This window comes from Chaetodon auriga, chromosome 13, assembly GCF_051107435.1.
Source record: "Chaetodon auriga isolate fChaAug3 chromosome 13, fChaAug3.hap1, whole genome shotgun sequence".
Classification (NCBI taxonomy): Eukaryota; Metazoa; Chordata; class Actinopteri; order Chaetodontiformes; family Chaetodontidae; genus Chaetodon; species Chaetodon auriga.
In genome coordinates, this window is record NC_135086.1 from 24,583,479 (window position 1) to 24,609,996 (window position 26,518).

Consider the following 26,518-nt stretch of genomic DNA (forward strand, 5'->3'; position numbering starts at 1 on the left):
TCTGTCAAGGAGGTATAGATAAGGATCAGACCTGCTGAATAAATAAATATCTGACAACCCTGGTTTGAACTGTAAAAGGTACAGCCATGTTGTGTTCTTGTTAGGTCCTACTATATGACTTTCTGCACTGCACATTGTTCATTTCGTTTGTCATATTGATACCATTATCAGTTCCCCTCTAGCTGATGAGGATCATGTCACTTTATAATTTCTATGCCAGGACAGAGGGAGCCACATCTCTGACATCTCCATTGTAAAACCAGACTACCAGCTGGTAAAAGATAGATAACTGGAACCTCTTGTCCCATAATGCACTAACACAGACAAATACAATGTCTGATATGGATAAGGGTGAGCAGCTTTTGATGAGGGATGCTGCCATAGAAACCAGCCAGGAAGCTACAAGTGCCATGTTTGTGTAAGTCTGGGTCTTGGGTTGGATCGTACAGAGATAGTAGCTAGGGAGACACAATCACATGGGAGCTCCCTTGCAGAGCACACATAACACTTTTCAACACCAGGGCTGCCCATTTTCTAACTGCCGTTGGTGCCAAACGTCATGCTGCTGCCATTTCTCAGCACTGCTGCCATGAGAATAACGCCTTTAACACTGTGGGCTATGCAATTTTCTTTAATCATCTACTCTTTTGCATGTCACAGGAACAAATTACATCTGCCAAGGGAGGTCGTCGATGTGGTAGTGCGCATCGTGGCCTCCGATGCTGGTTCTCCCGGTCGCAGTAAGGGTGACAGCGGCTCTGACCTTCTTCACCATTGTGTCTTGGCTGCTGCCATAGAAACCAGCCAGGAAGCTACAAGTGCCATGTTTGTGTAAGTCTGGGTCTTGGGGTGGATCGTACAGAGATAGTAGCTAGGGAGACACAATCACATGGGAGCTCCCTTGCAGAGCACACATAACGCTTCTCAACACCAGGGCTGCCCATTTTCTAAGTGCCGTTGGTGCCAAACGTCATGCTGCTGCCATTTCACAGCACTGCTGAAGTAGGTCATGTCAGTGGCACATCAGTGCTAAGGACACTAGTACACTGAAGACTACAAAACTAATCTAGTCGAAGCATGGCAATACAGTTTGTTTAAATGGACTGAGGAGGGTGCCCCCGTAGCTCACCTGGTACAGCGAGTACCATGTATTAATGCTAAGTCCTTACCGCAGCAACCTGGGTTTGATTCTAGCCCAGGCCCTTTGCTGCATGACATCCCTTCTCTCCCCCCTGCCTTTCCTCTCTCTCCAGCTATCACTATCTAAATGAAACAGAGATTTTCAAATTGCCGCAGGGTGCGCACCCTGCGCAGTGGTATTTTCGTGCAGCGCAAGCAGGCGCACAGCACACTTGGTATTTTGGTAAACCGAGGCGCACAGAGGTACGCCAGGATGGGCGTTGCTGCGCAGTAGGGGGACGTGTCGGCAGGATCAGCCCGCGGATTTGGACTTTCTGTCCATTTCCGTCCACGCCGCTGGCGTAAAAGTGGGCAGAAAACTCGCCACCCCAGACCTGGTCAACTCTGTGCGCCAGCGGTGCGCCGCTGAGCAAGTGGATATTCATAAACCGGCGGAGTCATGCGCCCACATCACCAATACCTCACAGGCAGGTTCCCACAGTGTCTGGCATTTCACTGCGATCAACAATTAGCAACAGCCAGGATTCAATGCAACTATCTGAGTCAGCACATACAGCCAGACCTAAATTTATATATTTTGATCAGTATCTCATCTGACCACATCGCAAGCACATTCAGCACGCGTAATGGTCACTCAACTTGACCGAATGTACAGAGGTGAAACAGGGATGCAAACTAATCAATTAACGTCGCTGTGGCAGCCATGGCACCCTACAGAGCATATATCTCAGAGCACTCAAGAGACAGAGAAAGACAGACACACGGAAAAAACGTAAGTGATTATCGTTGTCCGCTATTACCCACGTCATTTCATTCCAAATACAAATGTTATCATTGTAATGCTTAACGTTATCTACAAAGATGGAGTACATCATTGCTTTGAGGAGGATGAGAGGAGGAGGCTGAGGATTTACCATCTAAGGACCTCATATTTAGACATGAGTGAGCAGGAGTGCAGGTGGGCCACGAGAATAACGCCTTCACTACTGTAGGCTACGCAATTTTCTTTAATCATCTACTCTTTTGCATGTCACAGGAACAATTACATCTGCCACGGGAGGTCGTCAATGTGGTAGCGCGTATCGTGGCCTCCGATGCTGGTTCTCCCAGTTGCGGTAAGGGTGACAGTGGCTCTGACCTTCTTCGCCACCAGGTCTTTTCAACAGACTGTGGTCTCGGTGGTGGGGATAAGTCAGTCCGCTGTCTGCTGGGCTATACATGCAGTTTCCTCCAGTCTAGTCCAACATGCAAATGAGCACATCATTTTCCCTGCAACACCTGAGAGCCAGCTGGAAAGTAAGCAAGGGTTCTTGTTGAAATTTGGATTCCCTGGGGTCCTGGGGCAATCGACTGCACTCATGTGCAGTCGTGCGCCCCAAGCCCAAATTTATGTGAACCGAAGGGGGGGTCCATTCCATCAATATCCAGGTGATATGTGACTCAAATTGCCAGGTGACAAACGTGTATGCCAATGTCCCCAGGTCGGCACATGACTCGTTCATCCTGGCGAATTCTAGCATCCCCTTTCAGGGGGACACACCTCTGGATGGGTGGCTGCTAGGTGATAACGGCTATCCACTGAAAACGTGGTTGATGATGCCATATATCACACCTTCAACAAGATGGCAGCGCTACCTGGACCTCCTGGGAGAAGTTTGGGCGTCGGACAGTTTCCTGCGCGGGCTCAGTCATCTGCGAAACTTGCCATGCGCCTCACCAGTGGCATTTTTAAAGGTGAGGCGAGGAGCTGGTGTGATTGGTGAAGACTGGACTCGGCTGTGTCAAACCCACACAGGACTGAGATGAGAAGGGGGAGTTGTTGCGCCCACAGCGCAGTGCACGAAAATACCAAAGTCTGTCCCGCCACGCCCATCGGCAAAGCGGACCTGACTTTGCGCCGCGCCTCTGCTGTGCCAGTGGCTTTCATTGAGTCCCAGAGGAGGACAAAAAATGTCGTATGATTTGGCTGAGGCTGAAGAACATGCATGTCATGGCCTATCTTCTCGTCTACTAATACCTTCAAGTTAATCTTGTCTGTTGATGTCTGTTGGACATCCTAATCTGTTTGACATGGCAGATGAATGTACTGGAAAGTACATGTTTACATTCAAGGCTTTTTTTATTTCATACCTAAGTTTAATGTTCACGGTCTGCATTAGTCATTTAAAGTATAATAGTCTGCATAGGATTCAAATGACCTGCACTCACAAGAGATTCACAATACTTACATACATGTAGTCCAATGTTACAGTTAACGTGGCCTCTTTGATAGAAGCCTCCCTGTTTACTGATATCTCTTTTAGAGCAATATGATATCTATATTTAGATACACATACAACACTTCCTGATACTGCTACAAAACTGATGAACCACGGAGTGCAGAGGTTAGTGTTGACTGTTACTGATCATTAATTTTCATTCATTTTCAGTGCTTTCAGCATATATATATACACACACACACACACACACACACACACACACACACACATACATTCTTTTTTTGGCTGGATGCAGATTTCAGGCCAGTTTAGAACACACAGTGGTCCAAAATTAATAACCCCTACAGTGGAAAGCCTTTCTGTAGGAGAAGCAAGCAGAAATCGATATTTACTGCATATCTATAATAAATACTGAATAGCTACTACTCTAAACAAACCTCTTATGTCCATGAAATGTAATTTGAAATTTTAATTCTTGAAGTTACAACTAATACAATAGCCCCGCAACGAATCATTTTTGAAGTCTACAATACTGAGATTGTTGACAATGACAGAGAGACTCTGTGGTGATTTATAATGCAGTATTTTATGTGAAGTTGTATTGGATTTCATTATATTGAAAGGTATTTGTAATATTCTGGCCTCTCATACAAGTAAATAGAGGTGGGTAATGGACATTAGAAAGAAGTTTCTATATAATCTAGTTCAAGTGCATTTGTGTATGTGTGTTTGTGTCCACACACCTGACATGTATGATTCAATGATTTGAACACAACCTATATTGAGACAAGTTCTCTCCCACCTATCCCACAAACACACTCACACACAAACAGAAAGCTGCCAGCTGCACTAGGCAGTTCGGTGATTTACAGTACGGGTAGGTTGACCAGGGTACATGGCAGCAACAGCAAATCAAATCAGGTACAGGAACTTAACTGTATTAAGGTCAACGGTGCACCCACAGTAATGAGATATGGAGCAAAGAACAACAAGAAAAAAGATGGCCTCAGTGTTTCTTTCTTCCTTCCTTCTTTGTGTTTTTTTTTGCTACCATTTCAACCACTCAGAGGAAAGAGAAACTGCATTACAGAAATCCCTCAGGCAAAGATTAGCATCTCCAGTCACTAATGCTGGAGAGGAGAAGGGTGGCTGGCTGCTCAACAGATATGTAGGAAGTCACAAGAGGGATGCAGTGATTGGTTTTCTTCTGCATAATACTTTGGACTTGTCTGAGCACCATTATGTTTTTAGTGACAGCTGAAGTTTGCATCACATTTCCATAGTGGATTGTACAGCTAATCTGTCGTATCTTCTAGTTATTGCAATTAAAGTTAGCTGCCACTTCTCATTGTTATCAATGATTTGGAGTAACAGCTTTGAGCATGTGAGATTAATTTGATAGACAAATTCTCTCCACTGTTATACCAGTGATAGTGTTTTTACTGAAATGATTTTATATAAAATATTAACATATTACTTAAAAATATTGAGTTTGATTGTATTAATTAACCAATTTGAGCATATTGTATTATTACATTGTTTTCACTAGTATCTTTACGTTGAACAAATTCAAGGACATGAAATTTTAGCCCAGACTACACCCCCTCATCAGCACTGCTGTGCTTGGCCGCTTCTAGTTGGCTAATTCAACCAGCTTGTTTAGGCATGATTATGGCTTGTTTAGTGACACAGAAAACAACCATCATGTTCGCTTCACTATCTCTACCATGAACCATGGACCATCTGTAGCTGACTAAAGGAGCCCTCTGTTCAGCAATGAATAAGTTGCCTGGACTAGCTGAGTTGATGTTAAGGAGGCTACACCATTTCTCTACACATGCTTCATCTTCATGCAAACAAATAATGGTTAACTAATCAGGTGGGAGTACTAGGTTTGTAGGTTTATCTGTTAATAGAGCAAATTACGTTCTCAAAACCAAAGACAAGTTCTGCAATAGGCTATTCTCCAAAAAAAGTATACAGGACATGTATTCCCTGAAGCTTCTATTGAAAAAACAGATAAACATGTTGTGTCATGGCACGAGGTGTCAGCAGATTAACTGTAATTGATAAAAAATATACTGTATGTCCTTGCTACCATGGCCTCTTGAACGATGCCAGAAGATTAGCACAGACATCAAATTCCTATCTATTGGACAATGACTCAAACTCACAATGTTTTCGTTATCTTCTAAAAATGGCCAGCACTTGCTGCAGAAATCCAACAGAAGGACATGTGTAATAGGACTGAACAATTGTTTAAAACATTATCTAAATCGCAGTATGGCCAAGGGCCAAGTCGCAAGAGCTGTAGTTTCTAAAATAAAGATAAAATGTGTTGCAACATGCCATTATAAATTAAGCACTGTGGTGCTACAGAGGTGCCCCGACCCACAAATCATATTCTCCAGACATAAGAGAAAATGCTTGTTTGGTATAGACCCCACATTTTCATTTTTACATTTTTTTCAGTAAAAATGAAATATAAAATTCCCATCCCAACTAAAATCGTGATTCATATCATAATGACAATGTCTGTCAAAATAATCGCAATATGATGTTTTAGCATATCATTCAACCCTAATGTGTAACGTGTCTGGATCTGTCAAATGAGTGGACATCAGAATATCATCTGCAATTCTAAAAAGCACACACAGATGCTGGGATGCTCACATTGACATAATGCACCAGGTTCTCCTGCTCGTTGACTTTGTAGGTCTTTATGCCATACTCATATGCCAATCGGAGGATACGGTTCTGAGTTGGTCCGATGTAAGCCCCGCCCAGGTCAACCCACTTTGTCTCCTTATTCTGAAAAAGAAAAAAGACAAAAACACATTGAACCATAAAAAGACAAATGTAAAAAACAACCACAGATAATGCTGAAAAGCCTTAATATGATGTGTAGTTCTGGACAACACTTTGACACTTTTGACAACAAAAGTTTCATTGATAGGCTGGAGAGTTTCTGTCCTGCTTATCACATCGTAACTTTTTTGTTTCATTCCAAATCAGAATGTCATATGGCTCGGTAATAGGCCCACTACTTTTCAGTCTCCATAATTTTTTTTATTTCCAATCAATCAACATAGATTGGAAAGGAGCAGGGAGAAGAAAACTTATTATACTAAAAACTTATTAACTTATTATTCTCTTTTTTCAAAAGAGAAAGAAAAAAAAGAAGACTGTTTTCCTTTTTCCAACATATAACCATAACAGTAATGCAAAATAGAAAATAAATACTACACATATACACACAAATTGACACTAGGGGTAATCATCCATAAGCACAGTATTGATATCACTGCTATGCAGATGACACCCAAGTCTACACAGGTGTTGATCCTGATAACCTGACCCCTTCTTACTCCCTTGAGACCTGGACTGAACTCTGCCATCAATTTATGGATGACCATAACTTTACTCCTCTTCTTAAATGTATGTTTACATTTTAACCATTATTGTTTGTGTTTTGCTTTTTTAATTTGTAAAGCGATTCGATAACCTGATAACCTGTGTATTTGTATGAAGGGTGATACAGTGTATTATTATTATTATTATTATTATCATTAGTAGTAGTAGTAGTAGTAGTAGTAGTAATTGAAGCACAACAGAAGTCTGCTGCATAAAATGTTCCTTTTAATAGCAGCATCTGTGGTAGTGTTAGTTCTCCTGGTCTCTTGGTCTTACCCGCACAGTGAATGTACGACCACCGACCCGATCCCTGGCCTCCAGGACCACAGGGTTAAGTCCACTGGCTTTCAAAAGCTTTGCTGCAGATAAACCTGCAGACATATAGAGAAATACTGAGGTGAGTTACAACACAAATAATGCACTTACTGTACCACACCTAGGCACGATTACACTTGTATACTGCTTGTGCATGATTGTCATGTGCTGGTGTATAATGTGTGTTTGAAATATGAATTATGTGTGACTGTAGGTGAGGTGCTACTCCGTCCTTTAGTCTTATATACCTTTGTAGTGTTCTCACAGTAAACCACAAAGAAGTGGAATAGGTCTGTCAAACTTTATGACAGAAAGGGTTAGTGCCACACTTTTACAAGAAGCATTTCATCATATGAGGCCTCACGTGATGAAGTTACTCTTCTTGATCAAGTAACTTTCAGACAGAATAGATGAACGAAGGGGATTATTTGGAAACTCTGACTAGAAAGATTTTTGCTTGTATAGAAACAAATCTTGTGTCTATACCATTGCACAATTTACAAGGAGGTCACCACCAGCTTTGTCAAATAGTGTGAACTGTACCACCTACACATAAACACCAGCAAAACAAAGCAGATGGTGATACACTTCTGCAGGAAGGTGCGACAGACTACACCTGTGAACATCCAGGGTTTGGACACTGAGATTGTGGCGGAGTACAAATGATGTGTTCACCTGAACCACAAACTGGACTGGACAAACAACACAGATATCCTCTACAAGAAGGGCCAAAGCCATCTCCATCTGCTTGGAAGGCTGAGGTTCTTTGGAGTGTGTATGACACTGTAGTGGCATCTGCAATTTTTTACGCAGTGGTCTGCTGGGGCAGTGAAAGCTCTGAGATGGACAGGAAAATGCTGAAAAAACTGGTCTGGAGAGCTGGCTCTGTCCTGGACTGCCTTCTGGACACCATTGAGGAGGTGGGTGAGAGGAGGATGTTTTCAAAGCTGACATTAATCATGGACAACCCCTCTCACCCCCTGCATGAGACAGTGGGGGCCTTTACATTACTTTACATTTGTGCAGATATCTCGTGCAATATTATAATGTCCTTTTCTGTGCTTATATATATTTTTCTTACATATTTCTGGCAATATTACAAAACACTGTACTTTATTTTCCACGTCTTCCATGTGCAATTTCATTATTCATTATTCAATATTATTTTTATTTTCTATTTGTATATAATGTACATATTAATATATTATTGTCTGTTTGTTCTTTTTCTACATCTTCTTTTTTATTCTTGCTATTGTTGCTTTAACATCTTAATTTCACTGGTGTGGGATCAATAAAGTTATACCTTATCTTATATTATCTTATCTCACTAGTTGCTTATTGCTTTTATATAGTTTAGTGTATTAATGAATGTGTATGTATGAATGACCTGACTGGATATTGAGAGAGCTATGGGAAAGATGGGAGAGCAGGGGGAGGGGGAAATCTTTTCCATTTCCAAAACAACACAACAAATCACAAACCAACTGACATACTGATGATGTTTGGGGAAAGAGGGCAGAACAAAGAGCAAGATTTTCACACAGACTGACAAACTGACCAACTGCAGAGTCTATAGCGATAGGACAGGCTAAGGCATCAGCTTTCACATACTGACCTCAGGCAATCCCTGTCATAACTTTAACTCAATAAGACATAACATAAATGCATTTAGGCACGAACACACATATGCAGAGAATTAGCATGTGGCATATACCTTAGCAGTGCTGGACTATGTCAGTGCAGCAGATATTTAAAAGCCTGCCTTAGAGCACAGACACCACAGAGACAGGGTGATTTATATAAGAAAGAGATGGGTGATTACATACCACCAAAGCATGAGGGCACCTAAACATCATACCTATATGTGATTATTGAACATTTCATTCCAAAATCATGGGCATTGATATAATGCTCCAACTCCACTCTTTAGGGAAAGCTTTCTACAATATTTAGGAACCAGACTGCAGGCATTTAATATTCAGCAGAGTTTCCATGTTGAAGGAATGGTTTGCTCCAGAAGTATTTTTCCCATTTCAATTTTTTCTTTAAAGGATAATGTGTCTTCAGTGCAACTTAAAATCTAAACATGAGAGTCTTCTGGACAATATAACAACCCCATAGGTGTAATGTTATGGCTACCAATTATTTCAACTTTGTTAGTCTGGCAGTACAGAGGGAAATGGCAGATAGGGTGCTCTTAATACTGCAAGACCCATGAGCTTCAGCTGTTGTTGCTAAGGAGAGAGAGCCAGTAAGAGGTGCTATGGTAGCTGGATGAATGCTAAATAAACCTATCCAAAAGTATTTTAACTGCAGACGGTATCATTTGTTTTAACTGTGTAATTTTAGCTTCTGCCTGCTGTTGGTACTGCGCAACATTATTTTAAGCTGTGTGATTAAGAAATGCATGGGAGTCATAGCTGACTTGTCACTTTATGTCTTATGTGCACAAGCTTGTACCATCTACTTTCTTTTATCAAAGAACCAACCCTAGCCCAAAACATGAAAACAATCCCATGCAGAAAGCACACAAAAGTATGTGGATGCCCTTTAGTCCTGTGCCATTACAAAGCTTGATAAATGCAGAACACAACAGCAGGAGCTAGCCTGTAACTGACAGCATAGATTTACATAGCTCGGAGCTACACTTGCATCAGAAACCCACATCTGTGCAAATGTTTTCCTTAACTTTGCCCTAATTTCTCATCTTCATCCCCTTGTCCCTGCTCCAAATTCTGCTAAGTCCTGTTGAGGGTTGCAAAGTTTATATTAGTTTAAACATAGTTTGTACCACCTATAGCTGCATCACCCAACTTCAGTCTTCCGACCCTGTCCAAACACACCCTCCCATCCAGGCCTCGTGGAAAGCATTCGCTCTGACCAGAGGAGGCTAACAAATCTTCCTCTGTTAAATTGATGCCATTACCTGCACTCATCTCAAAAGGTCAGTATCTGTCTTTGAAAACAAAGAGCATCTGTCTGTATCTCCAGTTTATGCCTACGGCTATCATGGAAAGAAGGTAGCATCCTGTTAGGATAAAGCTTTGATCAGAGAGCTTGTTTGTCTTCATTGAGACATCATTTATATATATATATATATATATATGTAAAAAGCCTTGTTACAAAAGGCTTTTGTTTGACTAAAAAATGACTAAGAGATCTGCATGAAGCTATCATTACTTCAAAGGATCCAGACTGAGCTTTGCCTTGTTGTTTACCTCCATTCTCCCACCATGAAATGAAGAAGAGGAATGAGCTGTACTGCTGGAAGAATCAACATGATAAGACTATTCCCAAACTGAACTTGAGCTGAGAGGAGAGACAGAGGGACAGATTTAAATTCAACTCATGCAGCAGAGAGGCTGAAAGACCAAAGAGTGAAAAAAAAGCAGGATTCCCACTCTTTTCTAGAGATCATTTTCCAGGAGTTTTCAAGGATATTTACAGTGGTGATCTAGCTGGTATGACAGACAGGTATTGCTACATTGATTTTTTCCTCTTTGTGGAAGTCTGATGTAGAAAGAGTATATGACCACAACCTTTACATGTTTTAACATCACTAATTTTACTAGTATTTCCTCTTACTATTATTTACTGTTGTTTCTTATTCTTGCCTTTTTCTTTTTTTTTTTTAAATATTGTTATTATGTTCATTGTGGTGGTTCGGGTTTTTTGTATTTGTTTTTTGAGATTCTGGTGTCTCACTCTCTCTGTTTCTGTGCACTTTGGTGTGGCTGGCAGACGTGTTGAGTGGCAGGCAGTGACGCTCTGTTATTTTTGTGATTTTATGTTTAAACATAAAACCAAAAATAACAAGGAGTGTTTATGGTTTTATGTTTAAACATAAAACCAAAAATAACAAAGAGTGTCCCTAAAACAAAACATTACCAAACTAAGGAGGTGGGCAGGCAGAAATCTAAGAGTACAAACTACAGTCTCAGAAATGAGCAGCAGCTACGTGGCAGCGAAACCTCACCAGGAACGACGGAACACGGTATAGAGATGATGTGCAGAATGCAACATACAAAAATGATCTGACAAGGAGCAAGAAATGCAGAGCTTAAAACTGGTGGAGATAATTGTTGCATGCCGATCAGCTGCACTGCCTGCCACTCAACACGTCTGCCAGCCACACCAAAGTGCACAGAAAACAGAGACTGTGGCTGCAGCAGCTGGGGGTCCTTGGCAGGTGCTGCCTCTGTTGGATGTGCAGAGTCACAAGCGCCTTCCCCATCCCTTCGAGAAAGATGTGTACAGCTTTCACATTCCACTCAGGAAAGCTCTCAGTCCAGATGACAACCACGTTGTAGGCCGATACATCAACCATGTTATAAAAGATGACCAATGGCCAGCGCTCAGTCATTCGTTGGTGCTGTAGGACCCTGTTACTTGGTCCAAGTTGTCTACCCCCCCTTTGGTCACATTGTAATCCAGGATCATGCTTGGTTTCTGAATCAGAAAAATCAGAATCAGAATCAGAAAAAGCTTTATTGCCAAGTACGCTTTTACACATACGAGGAATTTGTTTGTGGTGAAATTGGTGCATGACACATCTACTAAAATAGGAGCATAAAATATAACAATTTAAATATATATACACAAGTCTGTTTTTTGTTGTTTGCTATTTTCCGGAAACACAGTCTGTTTTCCAGAAAGAAGTCCAAGTTGAGCGTTAATGTAATGCATAGAGTTGTAGTTCTGGTCCTCTCTTGTGCTGATTTTAGCATTTTGGGATGGGCAGCAACTTCTGAATGCCACCAGCCTTTCATCCACTGTGACATTAGGGCCTGGGTTATAGAGTAGTGGAAGTTGCTCTACCCACTTGTCCCACACTGTCCTAATAGCTGCCAGCTTGTCTCTCTCCCGTCTGCCAGCCCTTGTCTCTCGATTATCAAATCGGATTACTCTGGAGAAAATGTGAAAAGTCTCCAGAGACATTGTGGCTCGAAATATAGGCCTGCCTGTCTCTGCATCCCACAGCCTGGCTGTCGATTCATCCTTCGACTTATAGACCCCAGCCAGGATGAGGAGCCCCAAATACACATCTAAATGTGTTTTGTCCAGCTCCTTCCACTCCTCCCCAAAAACATGCCTTCAAACGTTAAAACGGGTCAATTTTACCCATAACATAACAGGAGGGTTAAAACTTGGATGAAGTTTTAAAGGCTTTACCAGGTTGAGATACTGCACTACGTAATGACAGAAAAAGGACAACATTAAAAAATAGGTTCACTGTTTAGAAATGTCCAGGGATTTTGGATTTTTGGGGCAAGGTTGTTAATACCCTTACAGGAGTAACTGCAGTGATATTCCCCTGGATTCTGTTGTACATCTTCTAAATGACGATTCTCATCTTTCCCTCACGGATAAAGCACGCAAAATCTGGCTGGCGGGCCTAACTGCAGCCAAAAGGATTGTAGTCCAGCGCTGGAAACCTCCTCATAATATTTCACATACTTACTGGCTCCGAAGCTTTTTGGACATTTCTTACCTGGAACTATCATCAGCAAGGATTAATGATGCAGGCCCAAACACAATTTTAATGTGGATAAATCTGATATCTGAGTTGAAAGACCTTTTGTCTGAATAGGACTGCTCTGATCATCTACCCTGCTGTTTGGTGGTGGTGGTGAAGGAGGGGGGGTGGGGGTGGAAAAGGGGGTTGAGGGGTATGAAAACTGAAAACCTTAAAATGTAAATGGCAGTTTGCTATATTGGCTTTTAGCCTATTTGTTAATGTTCTAATAAAAAAATTAATGATAAAAGATAAGTTCACAGTTTTTCAAGTAAAAGAAAAAAGAGGAAAAAAAAAAAAAGACAAACAATGCAACAGTTTGTGCTTGCTGTAATCATCCTCCTGCCCTCTCTAAAGCAATTTCAAGTCGGGGACAAACTCCACAGCCCTTTATACGTACAAAAATCCATTTTCATCTATATATTTATACAAGGTCACTGTGTGGATTGTCTGAGTTGGACAAATGAAGTGGATATCTTCCAAAGTTAAAGTCGTTTTAGCCGAATGTCCTCTAGATGTTACTGTTCCTACTCAGTACAACACATGAAAGCAAAATACAAAGAGGAAATTTCATACTAAAAAGTCAGCAACTTTGGAAGATACCTATTTGCTTAATGGCAAGTATGAATAGGATGACTGATTACAACAAGCATAACCTGTTTCAATGTACCTATGGGCACCTCAATATTGTTGTATGACAGACTTGAAAAAATGTTTTCTCATTCTATCCCCCAGCCATGAAAAATGTGCCTGAAGGACAAATGGAGGAGAAAGGTCATCCAGTCTTTGGTGGAAACCATGGAGAGTCAAGGAGAGAGAGCATACATTTCTCCTCCTCCTCTCTTCACTCTGAGCCAGATTTCCTAAGCTTTCTTCACTTAGGATTTCTTCACCTAAAGACATGCTTGATATACATCAAACAAATCCAACTGCCTTGCAGTAAAGTCTTCCTGTCTCCTTGGTGTGCATTCAGCAGTGCCTCTCCCTTGTACACGTGCATTTAAAAAGGGTTCAGAACACACAGTGAGACAAAATTCTCCATCAATAAAGAGCATTTGTATATTTGTGCAGGTACTATACCAGTCAAGAGTATGGACACATCTTTTAATTCAATGTTTTTTCGTTATCTTTCTAATTTTCTACATTGTAGATTAATACAGAAGATATCAAAATTCAAAAGTGGCACAGCATTGGGAGCAATGTGGGGTTCTCCCGAGCCACAGCCGCGATGATATGAAAATCTGTAAGTGCAAACACTATATATGGCTGGATATATTTCCAAAACTATCTTCCAAAATATTTCATTTGGATGAGCCAGTGTATAATGATTTGCATGATATGTGTGTGTTAAAATTTCCATAGCCACACCTTAGTTTGAGAAGCGAGAAAAAAGTGTGAGAAAAGAAAAGTGAGAAATTACAAAATTGTGTGTTTGGGGTTTTTCAGACTCCAACAACTGCAGCCAAACGTGTGTTACATACCATTGCATTTGCCAACCCACTGTCCAAATAAATTAATAAGGCATCAAAACAATTCAATGAATGTTCAAACGAATAGTATTTAGAGTACATTTTGTTTGTTTATTTTTAATACCATGCTTGAGATGAACTAGTGCTGGACTGAAATATACAAACAATACTTTCCACATGACGCGATTTCATTTGACGCGCGATTAAATCGCTTTCATCGCGTTTGGTGGGAACACGGCGTGAGACTGGGCGTGTCTTCCTCATGCACTGCTTGCCCTGAATGATAACCTTGTAGCAGAACTGGTCTGTAACTGACCCTCTTCTCCCCTCTTTGCATTCCTCAGGAGAAGTGGAGTGATAAAACAATCAGACTTTTAAGAGTTATTGACCATCTGGAAGGTTCACTGATAACACCTTCACTTCAACATTTACATCTGCTCAGGACGTTGTCATGGAGGTGCTAACTCTTTCTTGATAGCCCATCGGAGTTAAGGACAACAAAACTGCCTGGATGGACAAATGCCATGTCTCAGAGGAATCTACAAACCAGATAATGCTGATGGGTTGTAAATTAGACATTCCTGAAGCAAACTGTGCTGTATGTCTGTGTGCCTTTTTCTTAACCTACCAGAATAACTAAATCTCTATGTTTGATTTAACTGTGGATGTTTTTACATTACTAAGCCCATGATCTGTACAATAACAATGTTTTTCTGGTTTTTCTAACTTACAGGATGACGAAACTGTGATTTTAACTATTCCAAAGATTTTCTCTGAGTTTTTACCATGGAACCATACTGCCATCTAGAGGTTTGTAGTGGTTAGGTTGAATGTGCTTCGCGGGAGACATTTATTAGTAAGTAACTGTAATAGTGGTAATCGTTTTGGCAACTATGGTATGCCCTTCAGTTAGTTATGCTTTGGACCATCATGTATATTAGGATGGGTATTAGAAATTGTTATCGTGCATATCGTTTAATGTCGTCATTTATTCAGAAGAATTGTCTAATGCATGTGGTGAACACGCATGTTGTTGTTGAAGTGCCATTGAAAACGGATCATGTTAAAATATATCAAATTGACCATAGTGAGAAGCAGATGAGTCCCTCGTATGAATCATTAATTAATTCCCGCTCCATAGGATGAAATTCCATTGCTCGCCTATGAACCATCCTACATGCGTGACGACCTATTGATTAGACACGCCCTGGAGCGATGATAAAGTAGCGCACAGTTGTGTTAAGTTCAGTGGTAGTTCGTGTGTTAGTTTCTTTAAGTTCGTGCCTTGATCTTTCTTCTGTCGCTTCCGCAGAGTTTCTTTAAGTCTTTGTCTTTAGTTTTTCAAGTTATTTTTCCGCTCCGTCGTTTTCTCAGTCTTTTTGTTGCTGCTCACAACTACACAGAGTGGCCTGATTTAATTCTGCAGAAAACGCATTTTCTTAATCTTCTTCTTGAAACTTTAATTTTTGCTCGCCACGCCAAGCCGCATAATTCCAATTTTTTAGTTGTTAAAGTCTAGTCACGTAATAATAATTTTGAAGACATTTTCGACCAGCCATGGAAGAGTTTCTCAATCTTATTATTAGTAGTCAAAAAGCCTTGCCAAACGTTCGCCAACCAACTGACCGCACCGAAGACCTGTAGCCTGCTGCTGAACCGCTGGTCCGGGTTCAATAACCATCAGAAGCTGTTCCTCGTCTGTAACCGACACCGAAGATCCTCAGCTCCCGAGACATCCCTGTCCAACACCGGCTCTCAACCGTGGTTTGCTTGATTCGTCCAGCAGACCGCTGCACAGATCAGAGTGACGGACGGTGACGCGGAGCCTCTTCGTGTCAGTTCGGAGCAGACATCTACAGGAGCGTCGCTGACAAAGTAGGCATGCTTAAGAGGTTTGGAATAAGAGTTGGTCCGTGAGGTTAAGATACTGTCAATTTGTTTTAATTCTCTAAACCGTTCATTCAACAAATTAACTTTATATTCGCGTCCCCATTTTTCCCTTTAAAACCTACTTCTCACTATCGCCAAACTCATTTTACCATTCTCTTGCCATAAGTTCCTCTGTGCAGTGTTTGTGTTAAACCATATCATCCATATAATCTATCGTATTATCCATGATTCATATTCATTTCATTATTGTGTTTAATAAATAATCCTCTTCATACAAGTCGTTGTCAGACGGTGTCCTTTTGAGCTGGGTATAAGCAATCCCTGTACTGAGAATTTAGGCCTTAGATTATTAGACTGATCTACTGTTGGTTCATTCGTCTTCACTACATCAGTATTACAAGACATGATATATAAAATCCTTTTTAGCTGAGGAAAGTTGGTGCCCCTGCTCTTATTAACGAATGCAACATTAATTTAGAGGTTTAAAAGTAATTCCCCTACAACCTACACACCTGAGGTGTGTTAGAGCCTTAATGCTGGCAGTATGGTAGTTTCTGGACTCGTGGCTGCCAGTTTGTCCTGATCTCAACCGTGTGGTCACCCTACCTTCAATGTGAGTACTTGAGAGTAAGAAAACCATTGAAAGCCCTACTTCTAAGATTTTTCCAGAATTTTCCTGTGGATTATTTGTGTTGTATTTTTGGACTCCATGCTTATGTGTGCTCTCTCATTCAGTGTCTTCAGCCCCGCTCCATGTGCCTCTCAGCCTCAGTTCTCCAGTATAGTTTCTTTGCTATTTCCACTCAGTTTGAGTGTGTTTTTGTTTTTCCTTTTAAACATAAATTGAATTGTTTGTTTCTGGCAATTGTCTTTGTATTGTAAGGCTAAGCCTCAACAGTAATAAGGTCGTTCTGAGGAATTTGACTGATCTGTGTTGCATAAAAATCTCTATGAAAGACAACCAACAAAAAAGTGTGCAAAAAGAAAGACAGTTAAGAGAAGTGCAGCAAGATATAAAATGTCTTCTGGCACTAAGCAGGAAGCAAACAGTGTTATGGCTCATTAAACATGAAGTCCATTCAGCTGCTAATATCACACCTTTTGTGTGGCTGTTTATATCTGTTTATATCTCTTTTTCATTTCCGTACAAGGGTTTCATCATTTTTACTGCAATCACTTTACAAACCTACAAAAGCAATTAAAGATTATTATTACTTGTAAATAATACACAGCTTGTTTCTCTTAGGTGGTGTTAAATTGCAATCTTTGTAAATGATGGAACGTCATGAGTACCTCTGTTCAGCATTACTGCTTTCTGATATTTTTCTGAGCTTGATGATCTTAGACAAACCACACCATGCTCCTTTTAAATTCTTGATGGAGTCCCTGCTGCTTATTGTGTAATAAGGCTGCTTCAGATACAGGGTGCATAAGGCTGCTGCAATATCTCAAGCTAAAAAGACACATATGAGCACAAATTTAATGAAGTGCGAGATTGTTTGGTACTATAATGTAGGTTAAGTTGTATTTATCTCTCAGCTTCTATGTGGTTTCTTCTCAGTTATCTCTTTTTTAGTTCTACCTCTCTCCTGACTCCCCACCACTGCTCCATTACTGTCCACCACAGCACCTTGGGGCCCTGGTTGACCTAATTGTCTGGTCACTCCAAGATGTTTGAAAGGAAAAACTGACTGTGTGTATTTTTTTTTTTTTTTTTGACCATAGTTTTGATGTAAGCTGCAAAGAACACTGTTGTATTTTATGTATTTGGCTTCAACTTGAAAGTATTAAACAGTCAGGAGTGAGTTTGTGGTGCTTTTTGTGCAGATCCACAATGCAGTAAAAGCTGCTGCACACACACATATACACACATACACATATACACACACACATGCACGCACACACATCTTCTGCCCTCTCTGCTGGAAAAAGAGATAGGGACAGATGCTGTTTCCCTGACAACAGTAATTGGATGGAGCCACTTGGCAGGAACATCTTGCCTGTGTATACTACATGTATACGTGTGTTTAGAAATCCTCAATCGCAAGGTGCTGTGACCTAAGATAGCAACACATTGATATAATTATTTGTACTATTGAGTGTGGACTGAAGAAACCTGTAGTTGTCTTCCTCCACAGACCACCGGTGAAGTCAGTGATGACAAGGACCATTGCTATATCGGCTACATACACAGAACAATCTGGCAAAATATGGACCTAGCAGACTCAGACCAAATTCGCTAAGCCCTCAGCAGTCAATGTGCTTTGGCAGAACGTCACAAACAACTGTTGAGAGAGGTGATGGGCACCCTCCAGGACTTGAATACCAGTGTAAGTCTCATTAACACGCACTTATCCCAGCTCTCTCCTCAGATGGTGTCTCCTTTGGCTTCGGCTTCCCAGAACTATCCGGTGCAGCCCACCACCTGTTCCACCTCACCACCACCCTCCAGAGAACGCTTTGTACCTCCTCCCGAGCATTATGCCAGGGATCCTGGGTCCTGTAGCCGTTTTTGCTACAGTGTTCCTTAGTTTTTGATCAACAGCTCGTCAGTTTTCCCAGTGACCATTCTAGGATAGCTTATATAATTAATCTATTACGAGGAAAGTGGGACAGTGGGCGACAGCTCTGTGGGATGTAAACATGGGTTTTAGATTCTTACAAGACCTTAAGTTCTGAACTCCGCAAGGTTTTTAATCATCCCATGCGGGGTCAGGAGGCGTCGAAGTGGCTGCTGTCTATCTGTCAGGGCGCTGCTTCAGCCGCCTTGTTCTCCCAGGATTTTCGTATCCTAGCTGCTAAAAATGGCTTAAATGAAAAGGGTCTTGTGACTGTGTTTGTAAATGGTTTATCTCAGGATCTAAAAGATGAGCTTGCTACTTGTGGTGAGCCAGAGTCATTCGAGGAACTTGTTTCTTTAGTCATCAGACTAGACAATAGATTGAGGGAGCGAGCCAGGGAGAAATCAGGCAAGTCGAAAGCTACCCCTACTGCTCAACGTAAGTCCGGTCTTCAGTCTTCTTCCATTCCCCAAGCTTTTTGTAAAGCTTTTGGTGCTTCCTCTAGCCTAACCTCTGGTTATCACACCCAATCCAATGGTCAAACCGAAAGAGCAAACCAATGGTCAAACCGAAAGAGCACAACTCCCTCACCAACTCCACCACCAGTATGTCTCCATTCATTGGCGCTAACGGTTTACAGCCTCCTTTGTTTTCCACACAGGAAAGGCAAGCCGCTGTTCCTTCAGTGCAGTCACATCTCAAACAAATCTACAGTGTCTGGAAGGCTGTGAGAGCGGCCTTAACTCGCTCATACCAGAGAAATCAGTGCCTTGCAGATAAACGCAGGATCCCTTCCCCTCAGTATCATCACAATCCCAGACGGGATAAAGATGGTGAACAATGAGGAACTCATTGCCAGATTATTGCCGCCACTCAGTGGCATAGTCGGCTATCATTGGTGTTACTTGACAGATTACCTAATTAGCTAATAAGCTACATTTTGTCTTGCTTGTTACTTCTCACGTGTCCTTTTTTCCTCGCTTCCTCAGAGGGTCCACCTGCTCCGCTTCCAGCTTCCAGCTTCCAGCACCAGCGTCCCTGCTGCCAGGCCATTCTACTCGACCTCACTCCGCCACCAGCCTCAAGTCTGCAACTGCCACCACAGTGTTTTCACCAGTGCATCCACCACCAGGTGTCACCCCACCCTGTCAGTATTCATCCACCTGTACGGCAATCACAGCTATGCTCTCCGGATCCACTTACCACTCCAGGACCCCGTGCCTTCCATGCTGCTCACAGAAAACTCTCTCCTAACCATTCATCTGAGTATTTGGAAACCCCTCTGAGTCTGCGTTTGAGTCCTAAATACAGCTTCAGCACACGGTGGCACGGTGGCAACACTGTCGCCTCACAGCAAGAAGGTCCTGGGTTCGATTCTCAGCTTCAACTGATGACCTTGTAAATAGTTTCAGTTCCAAAGTTATGACTATTATTGACTCCATCGCCCCAGTTAAGACAAAAGTTTTGTCAGGAAGGAAAAGGGCACCTTGGAGAAACACCACACTGGTCAAAGTCCAGAAAAGAGTCTGCAAACAGGCAGAGCGCAGGTGGCGAAAAACCAAACTCCAGGTTCATTACGAGATTTACAAAAAAAGTCTCCACACCTATAACCATGAACTAAAGAAGGCAAGGCAAGCATTCCTCTCAGAAATTATCAACAGAAACTGTAATAATGCCCGCACTTTGTTTTCTGTTGCGGATAGACTGACAAACCCCACAGCATCAGTCTCTCCTGAGCTGCTATCCAACAAGTCATGCAATGATTTTGCAGCCTTTTTTACAGATAAAATTTCAAGGATAAGACAAACAGTGTGCAGCTCCAGCTCAAGCAAAATGACAAGTCCATCTGTGCCTTCTTGTTCTCCAGTTAATCTAGCACATTTTAACCTTCTAGATCATACAAGGCTGACAGAGACTGTATCACAGTTAAAATCCACAACATGCTGCCTTGATACTCTGCCAACAAACTTTTTGAAAAATGTCTGTAATTGCATAGCTCCAGATGTGTTGCAGATAGGGATGCACGATATTTATCGGACCAATAAAATATCGGCCGATTAGGGGAGAAATTATGTCATTTTCAATCGATCCGATAGGTACATTTTATCCGATAAAAAGGTCTGATAAATTTATTAAATTAGGGAAACTGTTTGCAAGCCAAGGAGCCCCAGAATAGGCCAGGACGCACTGGTTACGTCATCTATCGCGCCTTACTGACAGGACCCAAGCCTGGCCCACGACAAATCTTATTGCTCGCCTGAAAAGTCATCATCGCAGCGAAGCGGTTTTGAAAGAATACGAAGCAGCCGTGGTAGCAGCTAGCGGTGCTAAAGCTAAAACTACGGATAAAGCATTTTTGACAAGTACGAGCATGATACGAGTAAAACTCGTCAATATCCGTACTCGTGCTGAAGGAGAATCCTCATTGGGTAACTGACTGTATTCACGCTCTGTGATTGGCCAGTCACACACAGCACCCGCCCCTCCCTACACAGACACGTCTGTAGCTCACGTCGCTCTCTTCAGTACTCCTTAGGTTTTCTTCAGCTTGCCTCTATATCGGTTTTTATGATATTTAAAGTTACTTGGTGAACTTGTTTTGTAATGTACGCGGTGCATTTGACAAGACAGAGCTGAAAACGGCTCGTGTCGCATCAGTCACTGCCTCCACTCCGGTCAGGGTTTTTTTTTCTTTTTTTTTCACCGTCTGCTTGCTCTTAGTTTGGCTGGTGATATAAAGTCAGTTGGAAAACTTTGCTCGTACTGAACACGGTGCTTTTGAGAAGAATACAGTGAACAAGGCTGACATATTATTTCCCTGTTTGCCATCACTGGATGTTTGCATGAATCACCAAGTTCACACAGATCATTAAAAAATAAACAGTCTTACAGACCACTTACACACTTACACACATATAGCTGAACACACAAAGTAGCCTATATTAATATTTTTATTGTATATCAATTTCAGACTTAAAATAATGTACTGATTTAAGCCCCACCCATTTCCGTTAGGCCCTGCCCACTCAGAGTACAGATACGGATACAGATAATTTAGATGGTTGAACATTACCAAATTAGCCTATTACCACCTGAAAAATATAACCAGAATTAAGGGATGTCTGTCCAAAGAAGACATGGAAAAACATGCATTTATTTTCAGTAGGTTGGACTATTGCAATGGAGTCTTTACTGGCCTAAACAAAAAATCAATTAGGCAACTACAGCTGATTCAAAATGCTGCTGCACGAGTCCTTACAAACACCAGAAAAATGGACCATATCACACCAGTCCTCAGATCACTACATTGGCTTCCTGTGAGTCAAAGAATAGACTTTAAAATCTTACTGTTGGTCTACAAAGCATTAAATGGTCTATTAAATTAAATGGCCATTTATAATGCAAAAATGAATGTCAAAGGCTCGATAATAGCAGTCATGACTTCTTTGATGAGGGAGGTACAAATAGCATTTGTTGAGTTGGTGATTAAGCATAATTTCTGTAGGTTTTTTTTTTATTATGGAGGACTTTTTCAAAGCAGCAGAAAACCTTCCGTTTTTTTGAAAGATTGGGGAATGATCTGATACATCTATGAATAAAAGTTTCTTTTTAAAAAGGTTAATATTGATGTCCACCAGAATATGGCATGTTTGTTTTCCTTGTAAGCTCAAAAGTGTTGAAAAGTGTTAGCGTTAGATGTAACTCTACACCTTTGCCTTGATGTAGTATGTGTGGATCAGTCTTTGGTTCAGTCAAGTAAAAAGGCTGTTGCCGTAATTAAGGCATGATGTGATGAAGGTGTGTAAACCTGTAAAAGGTAAGATAGAGAGTTTTTTTTTTTGTCTGTTTCTCTGCATGTATTAGTTTTGTGATCAACTGACAACCTCTCCAGGGTGTACCTAACCTCTCACCCAGCATGATGGGACACTGTACAGGCTTCCAGTGCCTTGCAACCCAGAACAGGATAACCGATTCAGAAGAATGGATGCACGGATGGTTGAATCATGGCTAATATCATTGTTCGCAGCTGCAGCAGCCTGGTTAAACATGAGCAAGACATAATGTGTTCCTGGTTTTAGGGCTGTCAAACAATATTCTAAATTCAAATACATAACAGAACTGTCAAAAAATTCTGACTTTTGACTATGAAATTGAATTTTTGATTGGAGAAAAAAGCAGCACTGCCGCCACGGCTGCACAAGAGTTTCTTTTTTTCCACACTCTGCAGCCAACTGCACCCAACTGATTCTTGGAACAATGAAAGATGAACCAGGTTTTGGTGTGTTTTATTTTGTTTTTGTCCTATTTGTCTGTATTTGTCCAAATAATGAACTTAATGTTTCTGTGAATAGAGTCTGTTGGCTTTGGCGAGAGCAATACAACATCTGTTTCTCGCTAAACAAAAGGATCTTACTCTTTAACAAAAAGGTGTCTCAGTAGGGAACCTTTCCATAATGTCATCAGACACTTATCATAACAATCTGAGCCTGTCAGTGGCAAAAACAAACAATTTTAATGGACATCCACTAAAGGTGGGAAAACGGCTAATGAGATCATATTGCAGTCTGTTTTGAAGCTGAAAGCCGCAGCACTCTTGTTCAATACTGGACCAGTTTCAAAAATTGTCATCCCCATTAGTCACACAAAAACATGGGAAAATACGGTCCATGATCATATATAATATTTGACTGGAATTTGTCCCATTTGCCCAGGTTCACTAACAAAGACCATGCCACATACAGATCTACAATCATTTAATAAGTCTTGGGATGAAGGAGAGGGTGAATGATGAAGAAAGATGCATTTCATCCCCACATACGAATGTGGGGATGAAAAGAGGGATGTAAGGATGGGGGATTGTCAGGCAGGGCTCTGTCTTCCCTTTTTTTTTTTTCCCTGTGTTTTCCCTGTTTCCTTGCCCCCTTGTGGTCTTGTCTGTCCTCCCTTGTCTGTCCAGGTCCGTGTTAAGTGGCTGCACCTGTTTCGGCAGCCCCTCCTCCCCGCCTCCTCTCACACACCTGCATCTCATCACCTTCCAATCAACGGATGCATTTAACCCCGGCTCTTCTCTCCAGTGGTCGTCAGATCGTCTGCTTACCTCCGTGGAGCGTCTCGCCCTGTGGATAGCCCTCAGCCCAGCCTCGGTTGTGAGAGGAGTTGGAGCTCAGATTCTTCAGAGCGTGTTTTTGCTCTCGCTTTGTGTTGCTCCCGTTTTTGTGGACACCCTTAGTTGAACTGTACAGAGTGGTTTTTGTGCTCTCGCCTTTTGTTTTCCCGTTTTTGTGGACACCCTTAGTTAATAAACCCTTTTTGTTTCTGCCTGCCTGTGCCCTGTGTGATCCCTGTAGCCTTCACTTTGAGTTCGCCTTCCTCTGGTCTCAGGGTGTTCGTACACCTAACAGGGGATGGGAGTATGGTGAATAGGGATGGGATGAGGGTAGAAGGGTGAAGGGTGCAGGGTGGGGTAGTTGTCTTTTCTGATGTCCTTGGGTTCTAGTTAAGGCCCAAAGGAACTTTCAGATGAGAGTGGCACATGGGTGTTTCTGAGGTTTCTCAGATCGTTACGGATGTATGCAAGGTATGAACGGCTGAGAATTTTAATGATGTGGTTGTGAATTCCCTGCCGGGAAGTGGTAGAAGCAGCTCCGATACGAAACAAGTACAGTTTGGATTGAATTCCGCATCTGAATAAGATCGGCAGAAGTAATTGTGAAAGCAGAAGCGTGTGGCATCTGACATGAGTTGCGATTCAGGGAGGAACAAGCGGCGAAAACGCAGCAATATAGGTCTGGGTCCAGAGTTCCTCAGTACGTTCCTTGATTGTATTGCTGCAGGCGACTGGCGGCTTGGGATATGAAAAGGGTGTGATAGATGTAGAAACCATTAGGAACAAATAATGGTGCAGCTCTTGCCTATGGTCGAGGAAAATGGAACAGATTGTGTCACAGTATAGAGAAAAAGAGAATGCGAATTTAGCTATTATGAGTTCTGTGAAACGAGTAGGGGTTGGCTATTTGAGGTGGGAGGGGCCTAAAGCGGATTGTAGATCCCTTGAGCTATGCAGATTACATATGGGTGGATGAATCAGTAGAGCGAGTCAACATAGTTACCGGTGAGGATCTGTTACTTAAGTGTGGGTGACACGGGTGATGGTTGGACTTTTGTGACTGGGCGTACTGGAGGTAGAGTGGTGGCTAGAGAGAGCCTACTCGGTAGAGGGAGATACATGGGGAGGGCACTAGGATCTAGCTACTAGCGAAGCTTTGGGAGGAAAAGGTGCATTTAATGAGCAATTTGAAACACTGCAAACATGGGGGTTATGGGGTTGGGGTTGTGAAGATGGGGGAAAGGATATGAAAAAAGAAGAAGGAGGAAATGGTGGGTTTTGGCTAATAACACCATAGTTAAGTCGACGGAGTGACAGCGCTGGCTGGTAATAAAGTATAAGGAGCTGGGGTGGCTGATGAAGATGCAATAAGAAAGGCTGAAGCAAGAGAAGAGGAAAGGATGATGGGATGATGGGATGACGAGATGCATGTGCTCGGGTTAACTGTGAAGTTTGGATGGAAAGGGGGAGAGGATGAGAGAGCTCGGAAACGAGGAGAGCTTGAGTAGTGTTTAATACGACCTGGCCCTGTGGAAGGGCTGAGGAGGAAGGCTGAGTTTCTTCAGCTGTGCGATACGTCATGATGTCATCAGCGTTAGTGTTGATGCAATGCTGGGAACCCAGAAGTGCTTGGGATGCTCAGGAAGGAGGAGATGTGGTGCCTGAGAGCATCTTTCAGCTGAGCCTCTGTGAGCTGCAATCATCAGGAGGAAGTGGACTTCTGAGTGCAGCCAGATTCGCTGGCAGAATTGGATTTGTGGAGATGGAGAGGACTCCGGGACTTCAGGAGTTGGTTCATTGTTGAGGAAGTCGCTGTCCGAAGGATTAAGGAAGAGTTCCCAGTCCATTAATTAAGGTAACTATTACGCACATGTTTGGTGCAACTTGTGCAGAGAACAGTCAAAGGGACAATGAATGAATCAGTAGTGCTTAAATACTTTGGTACAGAATTAGGATGTGTTTGAGGCGTGGTCTTGTTCCTGAACTTAGTTCATAAAATTCATATGTTGAAATCTTCCAGGACACTTGGACCAGCACCACAAAACTCTGCACACGACGTCACTTTGATTGAAAATGGAATGTGGGTCTAGCTGATATGAACGAATAATTCAACAACACAGTACACAACTTAAGTTTTAATTTGTCTATTTTGTGTAGTGTAGCTATGTTAATCTTTTAAAAGACATGTTTATGTTGAAATAATATATAAGAAGGCCTTCACATGTATCTTGTTTGTTGAAAACTGAAATAAATAAGTTGTGGTTTCACGAGGCTAGCTGCTTCCCAGTATTTCTAGTTTTTATGTTAAACTAAGCTGAACAGCTGCTGGCCGTCACTCCATGTTTAACTGAAAGATCCTATTACTTATCACTTCCCAGAGCTAAGGCAACTGCTTTAAATGTATATTAATGTGTTAAGCACACATTATACACCCCATGACACAGGAATGTTTAAGAAAACACGTACATTTCTCAACACACCATTTGACAACTGCTTTGCTGTCTTCTGAAAGGATTCTGCATGATGCCAAGCTGCTAAATAGCGCTAATCAGCGTGCAACATTTTATCTTCTTTGAAAACTTACTCAGATGTTTGTTTGTGTGTCTGCACCTCAGCAAAGTGTTCTTTTCACAGGATCACAAACAAAAATTCCAATACCAGCTGAGTGACAAGCCACTTGAATCAAGTCCCTAAAAGGCTCCACTAGAGGAGGAGACATTTAAAGACATGCAGTAATCACATTTCCCTATCTCATGTTCTCAGCATGGAGACGATGATTGGCTGTTTACAGACAACAAACTGAGGAGCAATTTAGACAAGCAATTAAATGATAACTTGAAATTCAGACAGACATGAGAGAAAGACAAGACTGGAGAGGGACACATGAG

The 26,518-nt window shown here is 41.8% G+C and overlaps 1 protein-coding gene across 2 annotated transcripts in view; it reads right to left on the minus strand.

Annotated features, from left to right (window-relative positions):
- Positions 1-26,518, minus strand: part of mao (monoamine oxidase) — a 60,688-nt gene that overhangs the window by 24,965 nt on the left and 9,205 nt on the right. The window contains exons 2-4 of one of the 2 annotated variants that reach the window (XM_076746935.1): positions 25,152-25,442; positions 7,050-7,144; positions 6,033-6,170 (exon numbers count right to left, since the gene is read on the minus strand). Coding sequence is in view for 1 of the 2 variants with exons in the window: in XM_076746934.1 (XP_076603049.1) it covers positions 6,033-6,170; positions 7,050-7,144 (233 nt within the window). In the remaining variant the exon portion in view is untranslated. The remainder of the gene's footprint in view (positions 1-6,032; positions 6,171-7,049; positions 7,145-25,151; positions 25,443-26,518) is intronic. The other variant, XM_076746934.1, reaches the window with a different exon arrangement.